Here is a 16,284-nt window from a genome sequence, read left to right as displayed (position 1 = left end):
CAGCCGGCTTACAATGGCATTAAGAAACACTGAGCAGAACCGAGCTGCTGCTGGGGAGCAAACCCACAGCACCTCCAGGAGGTGTGCTGCTGGAGAGCTGGGTGGGGTGATCAATGGGGCAATGGGGCAGTGCAGCACCCTCTGCCCTCTGCCAAGCGATGGGCGCAGGGCTTAAGCCACATGGTGTTGGGGATATCTTGGGGATGGGAGTGGTGGTGGTGCTCTGAGTACCAGGGCTGGGTGGCGGTGGTGCCCTAAATATCATGCTGGTGTTGATGCTGGGATGCAGGCAGATGGAACAAGGATGAATTTTCCCAGCTGACAGCTCAGGTGCTGCTCAGACTCGTGGTAATGCTCTTCTCCCAGTGTCTGTGTGCCCAGGATGAAGGCTGTGTCGGTGGGGCTCTAACAGAGACCCTTCTTCTGGCTCCCCCCCCTGCAGGCCCCCAGTGAATACGAGACCAGTCCTGACCAGCTCTTCTACCGCATCGCACACCTGAACCGTGGGCAGCAGTACATGCTGTGGGTGGCTGCCGTCACCTCTGCGGGCCGTGGCAACATCAGTGAGAAAGTCACCATTGAGCCTGCAGGGAAAGGTATGCAGGATGTGTGGGGGCCTCTGTGGGACAAGCACCGTGGTCCCATACCGAGGGTCGGCCATATGCAAAGCCATCATTCTCAGTGCATCTCTGCATGGCCCCTGTGGCAGTGGGTACCAGCAGTGAGGCTGACCTCCTCCTTGCTCCCCAGCTCCAGCCAAGATCATCTCCTTTGGAGGCACCGTCACCACCCCCTGGATGAAGGACGTGAGGCTGCCCTGCAACTCAGTGGGGGAGCCGGTCCCTGCCATCAAGTGGACCAAAGACAGGTACAGGGCACTGTAACATGGGGCAGGGATCGCTGCTGGCTGCAATCCTATGGGGCTGATGTGTGCTGTTCCCTCCTGGCAGTGAGGACTCTGCCATCCCGGTGACAGTGGATGGGCACCGCCTGATCCAGGCCAATGGTACGCTGGTGCTGCGCTCAGTGAAGGCAGAGGACTCTGGTTACTACACCTGCACTGCCACTAACACCTGGGGCTTCGACACCATCATCATCAACCTGCTGGTGCAAGGTGCGGGGTGCTGCTGGGACACTGTGTGTGCTGTGGTGTTGGTGTGTGCATGATGCTCATGGATGTTTGTGCCCCTACACAGTGCCCCCAGACCAGCCCCGCCTGACCGTGTCCAAGACCTCAGCCTCCTCCATCACACTGGCATGGATTCCTGGGGACAACGGGGGCAGCTCCATCCGAGGTACATCCCCAGAGCCACCCCACATGCTCCAAAATAAGGTTAACACTTGCAGGAGGGATGCTGCTCTTCGTGAGTGCTTTGTTCAGCAGCTAATGAAGGGCACAGCGTTAATTACGCAGGTGCTGGGTGGCTCCAGTGCTGGAGCTCTGCCGGGCTCATCCCCGGTGTCTGTGGGATGCAGGAGGGCTGCGGGACCACCCCTGCCTCCCAGAGCCTCCTTTCTGCTCTGATTCATCTGATGAATTATACGTGGAAACAGCTGCGCGCGGAGGGGGGAGCGGGGAGAGGGGAAGGAGACCTCGCTTACAATTAATTAAAAGCATGAAAGTAATTACAAGCAAATCTCCCCAGCCAGCAGCCTTTCACTCCAGTGGACTCTGTTGATAAATTTGGTTATAATTGGATTAGAAATATTAAAAACATGCTGCATGTACTAAATAAATGAATGCCGGGTGGCAGGCAGCGGGGCGCTGGGTGGGCACAAGGATGGGGATGGGGCAGCTCAGGTGCCTCGTGCTCCCATCATGGGGTGATGGAGGCAGCGGTGTGGGGAGCAGGGCTCTGTTTGGCTCCTGACACACAACGCAGCAGCACAACAGCCGCTATCTTTGCTTGAGAATTGGCAAAGGGAAACATGAGAATAACCAAATCTGGTGATGTGATGGGGAAGTAAGCGGGGATTTTGCATCTCCAAAAAGGTCAAAACAGTCAAAGTGGTGGTTCCCACAGCAACGGGGCTGTTGTGCGCACACTGCAGGGCAGCTGCACTCCATCCCCATGACCGGGAGGTGCCAGGCATGGCCAGAGCAGCAGTGGGTGCAGGCAGCCCCATGGCGATGTGCTCCATGAACAGCCCCATGCTGGTATGGGGCACACATTGAGCATTGGGTGAGCAGCTCTGTGCTGCACCAGGCATTGCAGCACCATGTCCTGACCGTTGTGCCCCTCCACGGGGAAACCCAGAGTGCCCTTCTCCGACATCTGGCTGCTGGCAGCGTAACAGGTTTGCTCATCCAGGACACAATGCGCTTCCTAATATTCTTAATCATGGGAAAGGAGGCGGCGTTCAATGACAGAAGCAACTTCCGAGCGGCTTCCCGAGGGAGCTAGTTAATTCTGGCTTTCCCTTTATAGCCTCACACCAATCAATCACACTCCGCGCTCCCCGCGCTCCTGTGCACAACTGCAGTAATTGGTGGTGGAGGCGGGCGCAGAGCACGGAGCTGCTCAGCATGGGCTGAGGGCTGTATGCAGCCAGGCCATGCTGCGATGGGGATGGCACTCCTGGGGGGCTCTGTTGGTCGTGCTCACAGACCTGCTTCTCCTCCAACCCGCAGGCTTCGTGCTGCAGTACTCAGTGGACAACAGCGAGGAGTGGAAGGATGTCTTCATCAGCTCTTCCGAGCGCTCCTTCAAGCTGGAGAGCCTCAAGTGTGGCACGTGGTACAAGGTGAAGCTGGCGGCCAAGAACAGTGTGGGGGCTGGGCGCATCAGTGAGATCATCGAGGCCAAGACCCACGGCAGAGGTGAGCCAGGCAGGAGGGCCCTGGAACCTCTGCCATCGTATGTCATTATGCACAGCCCAAAGAGCTGCATGTGCTTTGGCTTGGGGGCTCCCCATGCGTGTGCATCTCTAGGTTTTCCTGCTGCACCCTTACTTCCCACATAGCTCGTTGGTTTAAAAATTAAGGGATGGGGTGCATTGGGATGGGAACAACCTGTCCTCAGTTCCATGCTGTGATGCTGATGGCTCCCATCCCACAGAGCCCTCCTTCAGCAAGGATCAACACCTCTTCACCCATATCAACTCCACACACGCCAGGCTCAACCTGCAGGGCTGGAGCAGCGGGGGCTGCCCCATCACCGCCATCGTTCTGGAGTATCGCCCCAAAGGCAACTGGGGCTGGCAGAGCCTGCGCACTAACAGCTCCGGAGAGGTCTTCCTGACCGAGCTACGTGAGGCCACCTGGTATGAGCTGCGCATGAAGGCCTGCAACAGCGCGGGCTGCGGCAATGAGAGCACACAGTTCGCCACGTTGGACTACGATGGCAGTGAGTGGGGAATAAGGGGCTGTGCTGTCCCATGGGGGGCTGGAGTGCTGAGCACACGCCTCGTCTGCAGGCACTATCCCACCCATCAAATCTGCGCAAGGGGAAGGGGATGATGTGAAGAAGCTGTTCACTATTGCCTGCCCCATCATCCTGGCCACGCTGGGAGTGGCCCTACTCTTCATCATCCGCAAGAAGAGGAAGGAGAAGCGGCTGAAGAGGCTGCGAGGTGAGGGGGGCTGGGTACTGTGTGTGGGACTGAGTCCCTAACCTATGCGTGATGTACCACAGTGATACCTTGAAGGCTCAAAAAGCTCCCATCCTCTTTTCCCCTCTTTTAACACACAGATGCCAAGAGCTTGGCAGAGATGCTGATCAGGTGGGTCCCGGGGTGAGCTCCTGGCACAGGGACTGGGGGGCCGGGGGGTGCTGAGCCCATGGCTGGTGCATGGGGAGTCCCAACCTGTGCCTCGAGCCGCGGGGGCTCTCCCCAGTAATGGCCGGGTGTGCGTCCCCTCTTACCTCACAGCAAGAATAACCGCAGCTTTGACACGCCGGTGAAGGGGCCCCCGCAGGGCCCCCGCCTGCACATCGACATCCCCCGCGTGCAGCTCCTCATCGAGGACAAGGAAGGCATCAAGCAGCTGGGTAAGCACAGTGTGGAGACCGCAGGGGTGGGCACAGTGTCCCTGGGTGGACCCCCTCCTCCTGGGGCATAGGGGTGCTCTGGCTTAGGGGGTTTCCTGTTCTTCCTCATCGTCACCCCAGGGATGCTCTGGGGCACAGAGGGGTAGGAGATGCCAGGGGATGTGGTGGGTGAGCTGGGCACAGACTAGCAAGCCTTGCTATGGAAAGAGCTCTGAGCTGCAGCTGCTTCCCACAGGAGATGACAAAGCCACGATCCCGGTGACAGACACTGAGTTCAGCCAAGCTGTGAACCCCCAGAGCTTCTGCACAGGAGTCTCATTGCACCACCCTGCCTTGATCCAGAACACGGGGCCGCTCATCGATATGTCGGACATACGCCCTGGCACAAGTGAGTGCTGGGCTGGGTATGCTGGGGGCAAGTGGGCTGCGAGGCATCTCCCCCAGTGGGTAAAGAGGTGGTTGGCTCTGGGACTGAGTCTGCATGATGTTATCACTGTGCCATAGACCCTGTGTCAAGGAAGAGTGTAAAGTCTGCACACAGCACCCGCAACCGCTACTCAAGCCAATGGACCCTCACCAAGTGCCAGGCATCCACCCCAGCGCGCACCCTGACCTCGGACTGGAGGACGGTGGGCTCCCAGCATGGCATCACCGTCACTGAGAGCGACAGCTACAGTGCCAGCCTCTCGCAGGACACTGGTATGTGATGGGGACAGTGCTCATGGGCTCAACCCAACAGGGTGGTGGAAGGATTGGGGGACAGCCTGCCTGCTCGGGGTCCTTGGTGGCTCCTGAGCCCCAGTGCAGGGGGATGCATAGGCAGTCCCTATAAAGAAGCTGGGGATGGCATTCCCAGTTGTGGGATGGGGACCTGATGCCCTCTCCCTCCGCAGACAAGGGCCGGAACAGCATGGTGTCAACTGAGAGTGCCTCATCCACCTATGAGGAGCTGGCACGCGCCTACGAGCACGCCAAGCTGGAGGAGCAGCTGCAGCACGCCAAGTTCGAGATCACCGAGTGCTTCATCTCTGACAGCTCCTCAGACCAGATGACCACGGGCACCACAGACAACGCCGACAGCATGACCTCCATGAGCACCCCCTCAGAGCCCGGCATCTGCCGCTTCACCGCATCCCCACCCAAGCCCCAAGACAGCGAGCGCGGCAAGAGCGTGGCTGTGCCCATCCCACACCGCGCCAGCAAGAGTAAGTTGGGTGCTGGGCTGTGTGCTGCAGTTAAACGAAGGCACAGAGGCAGGGCAAAGTGCTTCCTGCAAAGGGAAGGCAAGGAGAAGCCTTTTGATGCTCCCTTTGCCCCTCTCTGCCCAGTGGCCGTATTTCAGTATGATGCTTTTTGCATGCTTGTTTGCAAATGGTACACATATCATAGTACACACGTGTCAGAAGCTGTTGGGCTGTGTCAGAGCCTAGTAGATGTTGATACGATTTGTCAGAGGCTGATGCATGCCAGGAGGTTGTAAGGGATTCTGACACAATGTTTAGAGATTGAGACAGAATCTAACATGATGTCAGGATTTCCCAGAACCTGCTGCATTTTAATCAACCCTACAAAACTATTAAAAACTATTCCAGTAGATTCGAGGGGCTGACAATGAAACAGATGCTGGCTGATTCTGTTAGATTTCAAGGGATTCTGACAGATTGTAGTAGGCTTTAAGCGACTTCTCAGGTCATAAAAAAATGCATTACAGTCTGACAGAATCTGAAGGAATCTCATGAAATCGAATAGCCCAACAGAGCACATTGCAGTTACAGAGTCTTCCAAATTCCAATGCATTTTAGAAGGAGTTTTTCATATCCTATTGTAGATTAGGTCAGGATCTTAGAGATCTGATGTACAGAGGCCAGCTGCTTCCAGATGTGTCCAGCTGCTTTACCCCACTCTGGCACTCTTTCCAGGTGTGTGTGTGGGAACAGCTGGCCACATCTGTTCTAGATGTATCCCCCTCACGCCACTCCAGATGTGGCCAGATGTTTCACCCGGCTTTTCACTGCGCACCCAAGCAGGTGCTACCAGATATTGCCACGTTTTGCACCTGTTCCCCACGGCCCAGCTCTTCCAGATGTGGAAGATGCCTGTTCCTGTGGGGAGGGTCTGCTGCTACAGATGTGGCCAGCTGTTTCCAGCTGCTGCACACCTGGTCTCAATGGGGAGACTGAGACTGGAGATAAGGAAGAAGGTTTGGCACTGAGGGCGGTGAGGCACTGGCACAGGTTGCCCAGAGAGGCGGTGGTGCCCCGTCCCTGCACACAGCCAAGGTCAGGCTGGACGGGGCTCTGAGCACTGCTGGAGCTGAGGGTGTCCCTGTGCACTGCATGGAGTGGCACCAGGCAGCCTTTGAGGTCCCTTCCAACCCAACCCATTCTCTGAAAAGCAACAGGCACAGCACATGATGTGCACCATAGAAATAAAGCAGAAATCCATCACAGCACAACCCTGGTGTGGTGTCACAGTGCAATCCAGGCAGTGGCACTCAGCTCCATCACCGCGCGCAGCACCGGGGCTCGATGCTCCCCATCCTCACAGCTCACTCTCCCCTCTCTCAGGTGATTACTGCAACCTCCCTCTATACGTCAAGTCGGACGCCTTCTTCCGCAAGCCAGACTCCCACGAGCCGTGCCCAGTGGTGCCTCCCCGTGAAGCCTCCATCCGCAGCCTGGCCCGCGGTTACCACCCCCCAGCCCGGCACCTGACGCTGGATCCCACCGCCAAACCCCCAGGCCTTCCTCCTCCCTCTTCCTCCTCCTCTTCCTCCACCACCTTACCTCAAAGGACTCTACCCATGCCCACCGCGGCCAGCACCGCGCCAGCACCTGCCCCAGCACCTTCTGCCCCCGCCGAGCCCCCCGCCAACACCACCACCAACACCACCACGCACTCCAAGGTGGGGGGCTCGCGGGACTCACTGCTGGAGATGAGCACGTCGGGTGCAGGCAGGGCACAGAAGCAAGGGGCAGGAGCCTATTCCAAGTCCTACACGCTGGTGTAGGCGCCGTGGACTCAGCCCCTGCCCGCCCCTTATTTCTATTTAAGTCACGGACCTGTACATAAAGGAACTCTTTTGTATAAATGAAACTATTTTCTTCTTTCTCCAGATGGGAAACAAACAAACAAACAAACAGAAACAGGGCACAAAGAATTTGATGTTACAGATTAAAAAGAATATAATATATATGTAAACATATATATATATATTTCACATCATTTTGAGAGGGGCACAAGGAAAGACTCGGCGACTTCTTCTGTTTTGTTTTCCCCCCTCCCTGATCCCGTCGGTGGTTTTGACAAAGGAACGTCTCAAAAGACATTGCATGCTATTTTACTGTTCTGAAAACAACAGGAGTTGCTTCAATTTGCAAATGCTTATGTGTTAATACCTTTTTCTATGAAAAAAAAACCAGCGCTGTGTGCAATAAAGGTTATGTTTATAGCCGGGTGTTCTGCAGTGGCTGAGCGTGGGCCAGGATGGGGAGGGCAGCAGCGGGCAGGGTTGATGCCAATGCTGTTGGCATTGGGTTCTCATTCACCCCTTATTACCTCTGCTAGCTGCTGCTGCTGCTCAGCGCATCCCTCTTTGCCATCTGCTTGTTGGAGTCCTACAACGCTTTCAACCCAGTGAAGCTGGAAGCTGCTGCGACAGCAGTGAGATTTTTTTTTTTAGTGGAGGGGAGACCCAGAAAATGAGCTGCAATGACAATTTATTCTGTCTTCATCAGTTTTGGTGGCTGTCAGAGCCACCCCGTGCCAAGGAGCACGACAGGGGATGGACAGGAGAGCCCCTGCTTGAAACACAGATCCCAAGAGCTGCTCTAAATGGCCTTTACTTTTACACAACTTCCCTCCCTGGGTTTTAACAGGTGGCTGGAGTCCATATGCCAAGTTTTCCAACTTGCATGCAAGGAGGACATCGATTTCATTGCAACTTAATGCTGAACGCCACGTTATGCAGCTCCAACGGGGCTTCTTAGGACCTGAAATAGGTTACACGGCTTGCTCAAAGGTAAGGAGACAACAAGGGAAACGTGAAGGGGGCAGCGAGGCTGGGAGACAAGCAGTGAACAGGCACAGCTGCTCCCATGGATGCACAACACAGAGGCTGCAGCTCTGCCCTCACCAGCCCACCCCATATGGGGTCTGCCTTACAGCATTAATAACATGAAACCCTTCTTGTCCCCTCTGACTTGCCCCCAAGTCAGTGGAAAGCGTGGAAAAGCAAACCAGCCTTTTCTTAGCATGTTTCTGAGACTGCAAAAACAGCTCAAGTGCATTTCAGACATCAAACCCCGTGCAGAGCTTGCATGGAGCCAAGAGCCCAGCCCAGAGCCGTGTCACAGCAAAGCAACCATGCAGCAGCTCTGAAATGTCAATCCCAGACTTGAAATAGAAGAGGCAAGAAAAGGCAAGTGTGTTCTCATCTGTGAGAGTAAGTGGATTAGCAAGATAAAAAGAACAACAGATTACAAAGTCTTTATTATAATCGGCTAGCACGGATTTCCTTCTACATCTTAGCAAGAATTCACCACCTTCCCCAGCAGTTCCAGACTGTGGCTTTGCATTCATCAAACAGAGGCCCAATTCGTGGTGCTTGGTCAGCATGCCACTCCAGCACTGCATCCATTCCCTGCGATCCCAATGCACTTTGCCATGGCTGCAGACCCTCTCCAGGATGCCCCGGAGCTCATTGCTTCACACAACAGTGAAGCAGGAGGTGAAGAAGCAGAAAATTCAGCATCAGACCCAGCAAGGAGGCAGCTGAGAACACACTTCAGAGGTCAGAGCATCACCACCCACAGTCGGCATCTCCTCTACCTCCTGGCCCTTCCACTTGTGCTGCAGCTCCTGGATCTCCAGCTCCTCCCACCTCCATTTCCATTTTCTCCTCTTTCTCAACAACTCTGCAACCTCCCAAAGCCAGCACCCAAAAATGAATGCTATAAACCAAGAGAACCTCACGTCCTGTCCCTGCCAGATGTGGAAGAGGTGTTGTGGTCTGCAATATTCTGGAACAACAGAGAGGGCAAGACAACAACAGGCAGCAAACCCAAAGCCCAGGGATGGCAGGGGGCTGCCTGGGGAAGGAGCAGGTCCAACACAGTCTCACCCCCAGCCCCACTCTGAAGCCAGGACCCCCAGGAGAAGTAGAAAGCAGGTCACAGCACACCTCATGCTCCCTCACTGCCTGCAGCACCCAGCCTGTTCAGGTCCAAGAGCAAGGGAAAGAGAGGTGAGCTCTGCCTCAGCTCCAGCCCAAAGCAGAGGCACAGAGAAGGGCTGAAGCTGATGAGGAAGAGCCACACCTGGATGCTTAATTGCAGCAGATTGCTCTTAGCTGTGTATACCCTGTTTCCCCCATCCTAGGCTTGCAGCTCCCAGCACTGTGCTTCCACCAAGGCTGGCAAACACCAACTCTGCCACATGGGTGCCAGGCTCCCACCAGGAGCCCTGTGGTTGCACCTCAGTCTTCAAGGCAATTCTACCCGGGGAAGGAGCCACCAGGAAAGAGATCTCAGCAACCAGCAGAGGATCTACACACACCAAGAGCTACGTAACAGGGTCACAGTCACCACGGCCACAACGCACAAAAGGAGGGACGGTGCAGGGCACGGCGGCCAAGGCATCTATTTCTTCCCCTGCTTCTGTTGCTGGTATCTCCTGAAGTGGGTCTGGATGGTGAGAGCTGCCTTCTCAGAGGGATCGCTGAAGAATTTGCCCTCACTGCTGGCATCGGGGGTCATGTTGTCTATGGTGAGAACCAAAGAGGGACATCAGGAAGCTGTGAACCCAGCAGCACACACAGGGGCAGAGGAGCAGGAAAGCAGGAGGCAGGGAAAAGCCCAGCTTCCCCGGCAGCACTAAGCCCTCTATTTACACAGCTTTACTCCCCAAAGACCTCAGCTTCCCCACGTTTAATCACCACGTATGATACTCACTTACTTTCACACACACAAATAAGATTAGGAACAACAGCACAAAAAAAAAACACAAACCCAAGCCCGGCGCTGTACAGCAATAAAGCTCTCATGCTGATAAATGGGAGCCCTCCCCACTCCACGCTTAATGTGGCATTAGGGAAGTATTGTGAAATTCAACAGGAACTGAATCAAAGCCACTCAGCAGTGCTCTTTTAACCGACTGTGTCACTGCTAAGCACCCCCCGAGCAGCGATCAGGAATCCTGATGCCAGATGCTGCTGTATAAACTCACCAATGTCACCTGAACCCATTTTTATTCACATCCTAAAAGAAATTGCCAAGTAAAAAGATACATAAAGGAGTCCGCGTTGGGAATCGGCTCCCTCCTGCCCTGCTTAACAAGATACATCGTCAGCTGTAAATCCTACCCCACTGCAAAAATCAAATGCCAGAGGCTGGGGAGCCGCTGGGGGCACTTAGAGCTGCGTGTTTCCAGAACCCAACCCCCAGCTGTGCGGGCTGCTGACAGCAATGTGAGAAATACAGCGGGTGGAGGAGCTCAGCAGGGCTCAGCAGTGACAGAGCCCATCAATAACAGCCCACCACTGAACCAACACGAGTGCCACCGCAAACCCAGGAAGCCTTGGGGACCTTCATCTGATCACAGCAATGAAAACCCCAACACAGGTGAGGCAGAGCCATTTAACTGAGCAGTGTGCGGGGTGAGCAGCAGCACCCACCCCAGCATTCATCCGATTACTGGACGAGGTGCACTGAGAATAGAAGCGGATAAATCCTATTTGCTGAGTGCTGGGAGACTTAGAAGAGCAGGGAGGAGGAAATGTAGTGGGGAGCCCAAGCCACGTGTTCCAGTGGGGCAGGTTGCATGGGAAGGGGGAGGCAGGGATCAGACACACACATGCTGCTGTCTGCATGGACAGCACAGCTCCACACTCACCTTTATCTCCAGAAATGGAGTAGATGCTGTTGTGACGTGAGCTCCTGCCTCTCTAGAAAGGAACAGAAATAGAGTCAGTGGGAGCAGCCCCTTCCAGCCAACTGGATGCACTGAACAGGACAGGGCTCCACCGAGCTGTCTGCCATCCATTCCCCTTGGGAAACTTAAAAATACTTACTGTTCCCTTAAAGAGCCCTATAGAGCAGTGATTAATTAATTTGCATTTGGGAGAAGTTCTCCAAGGAGAAGCAGAAAGAAGAGCTTTGTAAGAAAAACCCTATCTGTGAGACTTGCTAGGAACATCTCGGGATGAGCACTGGCTCAGCCTAACCTCACCAAGGGTGCATTTCAAACCAGTATGGAACCAGGCTGGCTGGATTTGTTTCCTCAGCTCTAGCCCCTACCACAGTGCTGCTGCCCCTGGGATGTCAGGTCTGCTAGGGAACATCTTCATCCCTGTAAGATAACAGCTTGAGTTTGGCTACAAACACCAGCCTACATTTTTCAGCGTGCCCTGCCTCCCAGAATTACCCCATTCTCTGTCTTTCAAGGGAAAGAACAAATCTCTCCCCCTTGCCCAAACCTTCTGTTCCAAGCAGACTGTTTGCCTAACAGATGTTTGCTGCTCTTTATTTGAGCTCTGCACCAATCCCTGCCCTCGCTGCAGCTCCGTGCATGCCAGACACCCTACTTTCCATACATACCAATCAAGGGCCACCCAATGCCAGCACAGACTGGCGAGGCAGCCTGGCAGCACACTCTGGGTACAACAGGTGCCCCATGAGACCACTGCACTGCCAGAGAAAGGCCTAGGGCTGCACAAGGGCCAGCAAACAAGCCCCCTCCTCCTCCCTACCAGTTGCTTTCTCCAACTAAAGGCAGCACTCACATCACTGTCCCGGCTGGTGCGGCGGCTCTGTGTCACACACTGGATCTGCCAGGGCAGGGGCTGGTACACGAGATATGGCAGGGGCTCTTCTTGGAACAAGCTGGTCCCGAGCTGGATGGAGAGAGGATTTGCAACAGGTGAAAGAATGGGGAAGAGCTGGTCCTGCATGGACATCACCACTGATCATTGGTCCTTGCTAACAGTGGGATGCTCAGCTTGTCATCCTGACACCACTCTGATGGGCAGCTCATAACAGTCCTGGACACACAGTGCACAGCCATGGGACTCACAGCCCTGAGAATGCTTCCTCCTCCCACCAGCAGCATCCCCTGCCCACCTGACAGCATGATTGCCCACCTCACAAGCAGCAGGTCAGGAAGGAAAGATACAGAGGCAGCAGATTGTGCTGCTGAGCCTTTGAAATGACAAGAACTAAAGCTATCAAATTGTCAAAGCAAATGCAGTGGCCATAGATGAGGCAGATGCCACATGGCACTGTATTAAGTTCAGGTGGCCCAGACCTTCTGCTCAGGGGGGGTTAGGATATGTCCCACCAGACAAGCATGGAGTCCTCATCCTCTTCCCCCAGCTCCAAGGTACTGCTGTAGGGTCAGGTCCCCCAGCAACAAGCTGAAGGGAGGATGGGGGGTTTCTTGCCCTCCCCAGCCCAAAGAGCTCCAAGATTCACCCCCATTTGCAGCACCCAGTGCACCAAACTGGGAAAGCAAAGTACCTGCACTTAGCAGTTCTCTGCAAAGCGGCTGATAAATCTGCTTTGCTACAGCCACAGAAACTCAAACTAGCTTAAGAGTTGACAAGATAACAACTCCCACACTTCTAGAAACAAGACAGAAAGCATTAAATCCTACCTGCTGCCTGCTCCAACTCACCTGCCCAAATGCTCTCACCACAAAAAACAGTGCTGTCATCAGGGTTCCCAGCATGGCTATGGTCTTTGAGGGTCTCCCAACCGTCCTGAGGAGCCAAAGCTCTGGCAGTGATGCACTGTGGTCTCTGAGCAGCAGTGACTGAAACGTCCCCTCCTCCAGCCGACTCCAAGCTCCTTAATGAGCTTAAAGCTTGTGTTCATCCTGGCACCGTAATCACACCCCGTCCTCTTGCTCTTCTAATCACTGAATTTCTCCAACACATATATACTGGCATTCCAGGAAAAGCAAATCCTCTTCTTTATGTACCTGTGCACACTCACACACCCCACACACCTCAGCCCCATGGCATCCCAGGACCACATTTATCTTTGTGTCTCGCTGCTGCTGTACCAGGAGCTCAAACCATATTACAGTTGCCAGCCTTCCCATCCCCATCCATCTGAACCTGGGATTTCCAGCTGTGCCGAAGTCAGAGATGGAAAAACAAGGGCGGGTGCTGAACTCCCTCTTCCCATCACTTCTGTTGTTGTCCCCATTACACATCTGCAGTCCCCCAGCACTGGAGCCTTCACTCCAGAGTTTAGAGACAAGACGATCTGAGTTATTTTAACCAGACTGCCTTGAAATGTAAAGTCCTAAAGGTGCAACATGCAGAGGGAATGGAGGATTGCAAGAGTCTCAGGGGCTGCTGGCAGGTGGTGGGAAGGGCAAAGGACCAAGTAATGGGCAGAGGACAGAGAATATCACCCAGCAACACAGCCAGGGATGCCTATGTTATCCAAGAGCAGCCCCAGAGCCAGGCCCCGCTCCCCAGCAGGGCAACACACCCTCAGGGAGCCAGGGCAGAGACAAAGCAGCCAGGAGGGCACCCAGACCCCTCCTGCAGGGCCGGCCTTGCTCTGCAGGCGCACAGCCCGGCTCGCAGCCTTGACACGAAGCTCAGGAGGGAGACAACCATTGTAATGAGCCTGGATGACAGCTTTATGAAAAGGGCAGGATACGAGCCCAATGAAAAGCTGTCCTGCTGGCTGAGAGCCCCGTGAAGAATTGCTTTTGTAGTTTTGTTTTTCAGCTTTCTATCTGCCCCTGCTTTCGCTACCACGGCCAGATCCTTAATAGAATAATGGTAATAAAGCTACAGCGAGCTGAAGTGGTCTTAAAAATTGCCAGAGATGACCTTGACAAGACAAAACATGAAGCAGCCTGGAGACAAGTGAGGGGAAGATGTGAAAGGTAAGTACAGGCCGGGTATCCGGAGCTACAACTGAACGGCTCAGCAAGGAGAAATAAAGCCGCAAACGTCACCTCAATACAAAACAGACTCGTGTTGATTTAATTTGCTTACAAAACCAGATACAGCGATCGCAAGTTTCAACAGGAAGAATAAACATGTTTCAAAATGTATTATTGCTAAGAAAACAGGCGCTTCCCCCCACACTACCGATATGTGCTTTCCAGAATGCAGACTGAGCTCAGCTGCATGGCTTTGGGTAGAGCATCCACCATGCTGACAGCATCCCCACACCTTCAGGCAGCCACAGAACTCCAGAACATAACCAGAGATTCTGCCACGTGTTCTACCAATAGCTGGGAAACCAAAAGCAAGATCCCTATAGATGGGGATTGGCATCATCTGACAGCAGACAGGATATCTGCATTTCCATCCATTGCTTCCTATGGAGGAGGGACTGCCCCAGCCAGCTGCCATTCCCTGTGGTCACACAAGGTCTCCCTGCTCAGCCCAGCTGGGGTTTATTCAGCAAGGACCCGAGTGTGATGCTACCCACTGCAGAAGGTCCCAGGGAGAAGGCTGGCTGAGGAACTTAGAAAACATTAAGGAGCTCAGCCCCTAAAGAATAAGAAATCAATGCAAACAGGGCCATCCTTCCTGAGAGCTCTAAAAAGTTCATCAAAAATATATCTCTATTTGCATGTAAACATTCCCCTGCCACCCTCACGGCACAAATGGCTGCAATGCTGCGCCACTGCACAACGGCCAGGAAGCAGAGCAGGAGGGGGAGCTGTGCTTTACTCTGCTGCACATCATTAGCCACACTGAGAAGCACAAACAGCACTGAAGGGTGAAGAGCAGCAACTTCACCATCCTCCCCGCATCAGCTGTCTCCAGAGAGAGCGACTTTGAAGCTGATTTCTCACAGATGGGATCCCTTCAAATGCAGACTTCTCATCAGACAAAATAGCAAATGGTACAGCGTTTTTTTCAAGCATTAAATATTTAAAGTCAGCTCGGAGGAATGACTGATAAAACAACCAAACACCACTTTCCCCACTTAGCAGTATGAAAGCATGGCCTGACTTCTCCCACTCCCCTGGGCTCAAGCAGCCCCTTTCTCACCTCTCCATGGCAGCAGGACGGTGCTGTGCTCTGAATGCAGCCCATCCAAAGCACCATAACCACAGCCAACCTGCTGAGGTGTGAGCTCACATTGGAGCACAACACGTGCCAACCCCTCAGCCCTGCTTCAAGGTCTTGGGAGAGCTGCTCCAAGCAGCAAGGCCAGGCCCCAGTGCTCAGAAAGAACAGAAAGAGCCCCAGCTGCTGAGCTCCAGATCTCCATCCCCAGGGCAGGGAAGGACGCAGATGGGGCTTTGTCTCCTCACAGTCACACTAGGCTGAGCTCCCCAGCACTGTCTGTACCAGCAGACACTGCTCCATGCTCTCCTGCCATCCCTGCTCTGAGTTGCCATCAGCGCATTTGTAATACGTGAGCTGAGCTCTTATAGCACAGTTATGCTGCACAGCTCTGGCCAGCGTGGCAGAAAGAGGAAGACGCAGGGAGCTCTTTCCTACAATATCTGCCATGAAAACCACCCTTGGTTTTGCTCCTATTGTTTCCACACCAGAAGAGAGGAGCATTTCCCAGAGTCAGAATCTGCTGTTTCCCAGTTCCAGAGCCATTTTGCTGCCCGCTCTCCCCTGCTCATGCAACTCGCCACAGAAGCCAGATGACTTGGCTCATCTGTAATTAAGCATTTGTTGGGCATCAGTGTGGGCTCATTTCCTGATACATTTCCTCTAGCAAAGTCTCAGCTAGATTCATGTCCTCCCCCTTGACCAGTTACTCAAAGTCCTCCGTGATTCACAGCTATGTCTCACAGTTTCTAGAATACTAATGAGAGAACTGTTGATTTATTGAAGCCCTGATATTTCACCACTGGATTAAACAGTCTATAAAGTATATTTGGACACATTACAGGATTAGAAGAATCCACCTGGGAACTTCACTTCCTCCTCCCTCCACTCTCTTGTATAGAGACTATTTCAAGGGCACAGGACGAAGACAGGGATGGCTGGGTATCACCAAAACCCACCACCTTGTCAGGGAGACTGCACAGCCCCCAGCTATCAGCTTTCCAGGTCCTGTGTCCAGAGCTGAGGGCTGAAAACATCAAGTCCCACCTTTCAGTACGGGTACACTTTAATTTGTCTGCTTTCATCCAGCCCTAGATGAAGTAGGCTGGAGTTGCTGGCAGGGGGCTTCTGTGTGCCTGGGAAGAGAGGTCTGACAGCTAGGTGAAGGAAAAGCATGGCTTACACAAGAGATTAGTAGGCATGAGCACAGCCAGGAGACAGGGCAGGTACCGAGGAGCAGGAACCAGC

The 16,284-nt window shown here is 54.0% G+C and overlaps 2 protein-coding genes across 12 annotated transcripts in view; one reads left to right on the top strand and one right to left on the bottom strand.

Moving 5' to 3' along the window:
* The window catches only part of DSCAML1 (DS cell adhesion molecule like 1), a 76,924-nt gene extending 69,481 nt beyond the window's left edge, over positions 1 to 7,443 (top strand). The window contains exons 21-33 of one of the 2 annotated variants that reach the window (XM_015884082.2): positions 443 to 596; positions 751 to 868; positions 951 to 1,114; positions 1,197 to 1,295; positions 2,633 to 2,821; positions 3,060 to 3,347; positions 3,418 to 3,573; positions 3,693 to 3,723; positions 3,889 to 3,992; positions 4,228 to 4,380; positions 4,497 to 4,691; positions 4,886 to 5,197; positions 6,560 to 7,443. In XM_015884082.2, the coding sequence (XP_015739568.1) occupies positions 443 to 596; positions 751 to 868; positions 951 to 1,114; positions 1,197 to 1,295; positions 2,633 to 2,821; positions 3,060 to 3,347; positions 3,418 to 3,573; positions 3,693 to 3,723; positions 3,889 to 3,992; positions 4,228 to 4,380; positions 4,497 to 4,691; positions 4,886 to 5,197; positions 6,560 to 7,002 (2,406 nt within the window). In that variant the 3' untranslated portion in view covers positions 7,003 to 7,443. Of the gene's footprint in view, positions 1 to 442; positions 597 to 750; positions 869 to 950; positions 1,115 to 1,196; positions 1,296 to 2,632; positions 2,822 to 3,059; positions 3,348 to 3,417; positions 3,574 to 3,692; positions 3,724 to 3,873; positions 3,993 to 4,227; positions 4,381 to 4,496; positions 4,692 to 4,885; positions 5,198 to 6,559 lie in introns of both variants that reach the window. The other variant, XM_015884081.1, reaches the window with a different exon arrangement.
* Positions 7,444 to 7,677: 234 nt separating this feature from the next.
* CEP164 (centrosomal protein 164) overlaps positions 7,678 to 16,284 on the bottom strand; it is a 42,945-nt gene continuing 34,338 nt past the window's right edge. For all 10 annotated transcript variants that reach the window (XM_015884083.1, XM_015884088.1, XM_015884084.1 and 7 more), the window contains 3 exons: positions 11,773 to 16,186; positions 10,884 to 10,935; positions 7,678 to 9,753 (listed from right to left, as the gene is read on the bottom strand). In XM_015884083.1, the coding sequence (XP_015739569.1) occupies positions 16,087 to 16,186 (100 nt within the window). In that variant the 3' untranslated portion in view covers positions 7,678 to 9,753; positions 10,884 to 10,935; positions 11,773 to 16,086. The remainder of the gene's footprint in view (positions 9,754 to 10,883; positions 10,936 to 11,772; positions 16,187 to 16,284) is intronic.

This window comes from Coturnix japonica, chromosome 24, assembly GCF_001577835.2.
Source record: "Coturnix japonica isolate 7356 chromosome 24, Coturnix japonica 2.1, whole genome shotgun sequence".
NCBI classification, from domain to species: Eukaryota; Metazoa; Chordata; class Aves; order Galliformes; family Phasianidae; genus Coturnix; species Coturnix japonica.
The sequence above is the reverse complement of the archived record's forward strand: the minus strand, read 5'-3'. Positions and strand labels throughout refer to the sequence as shown.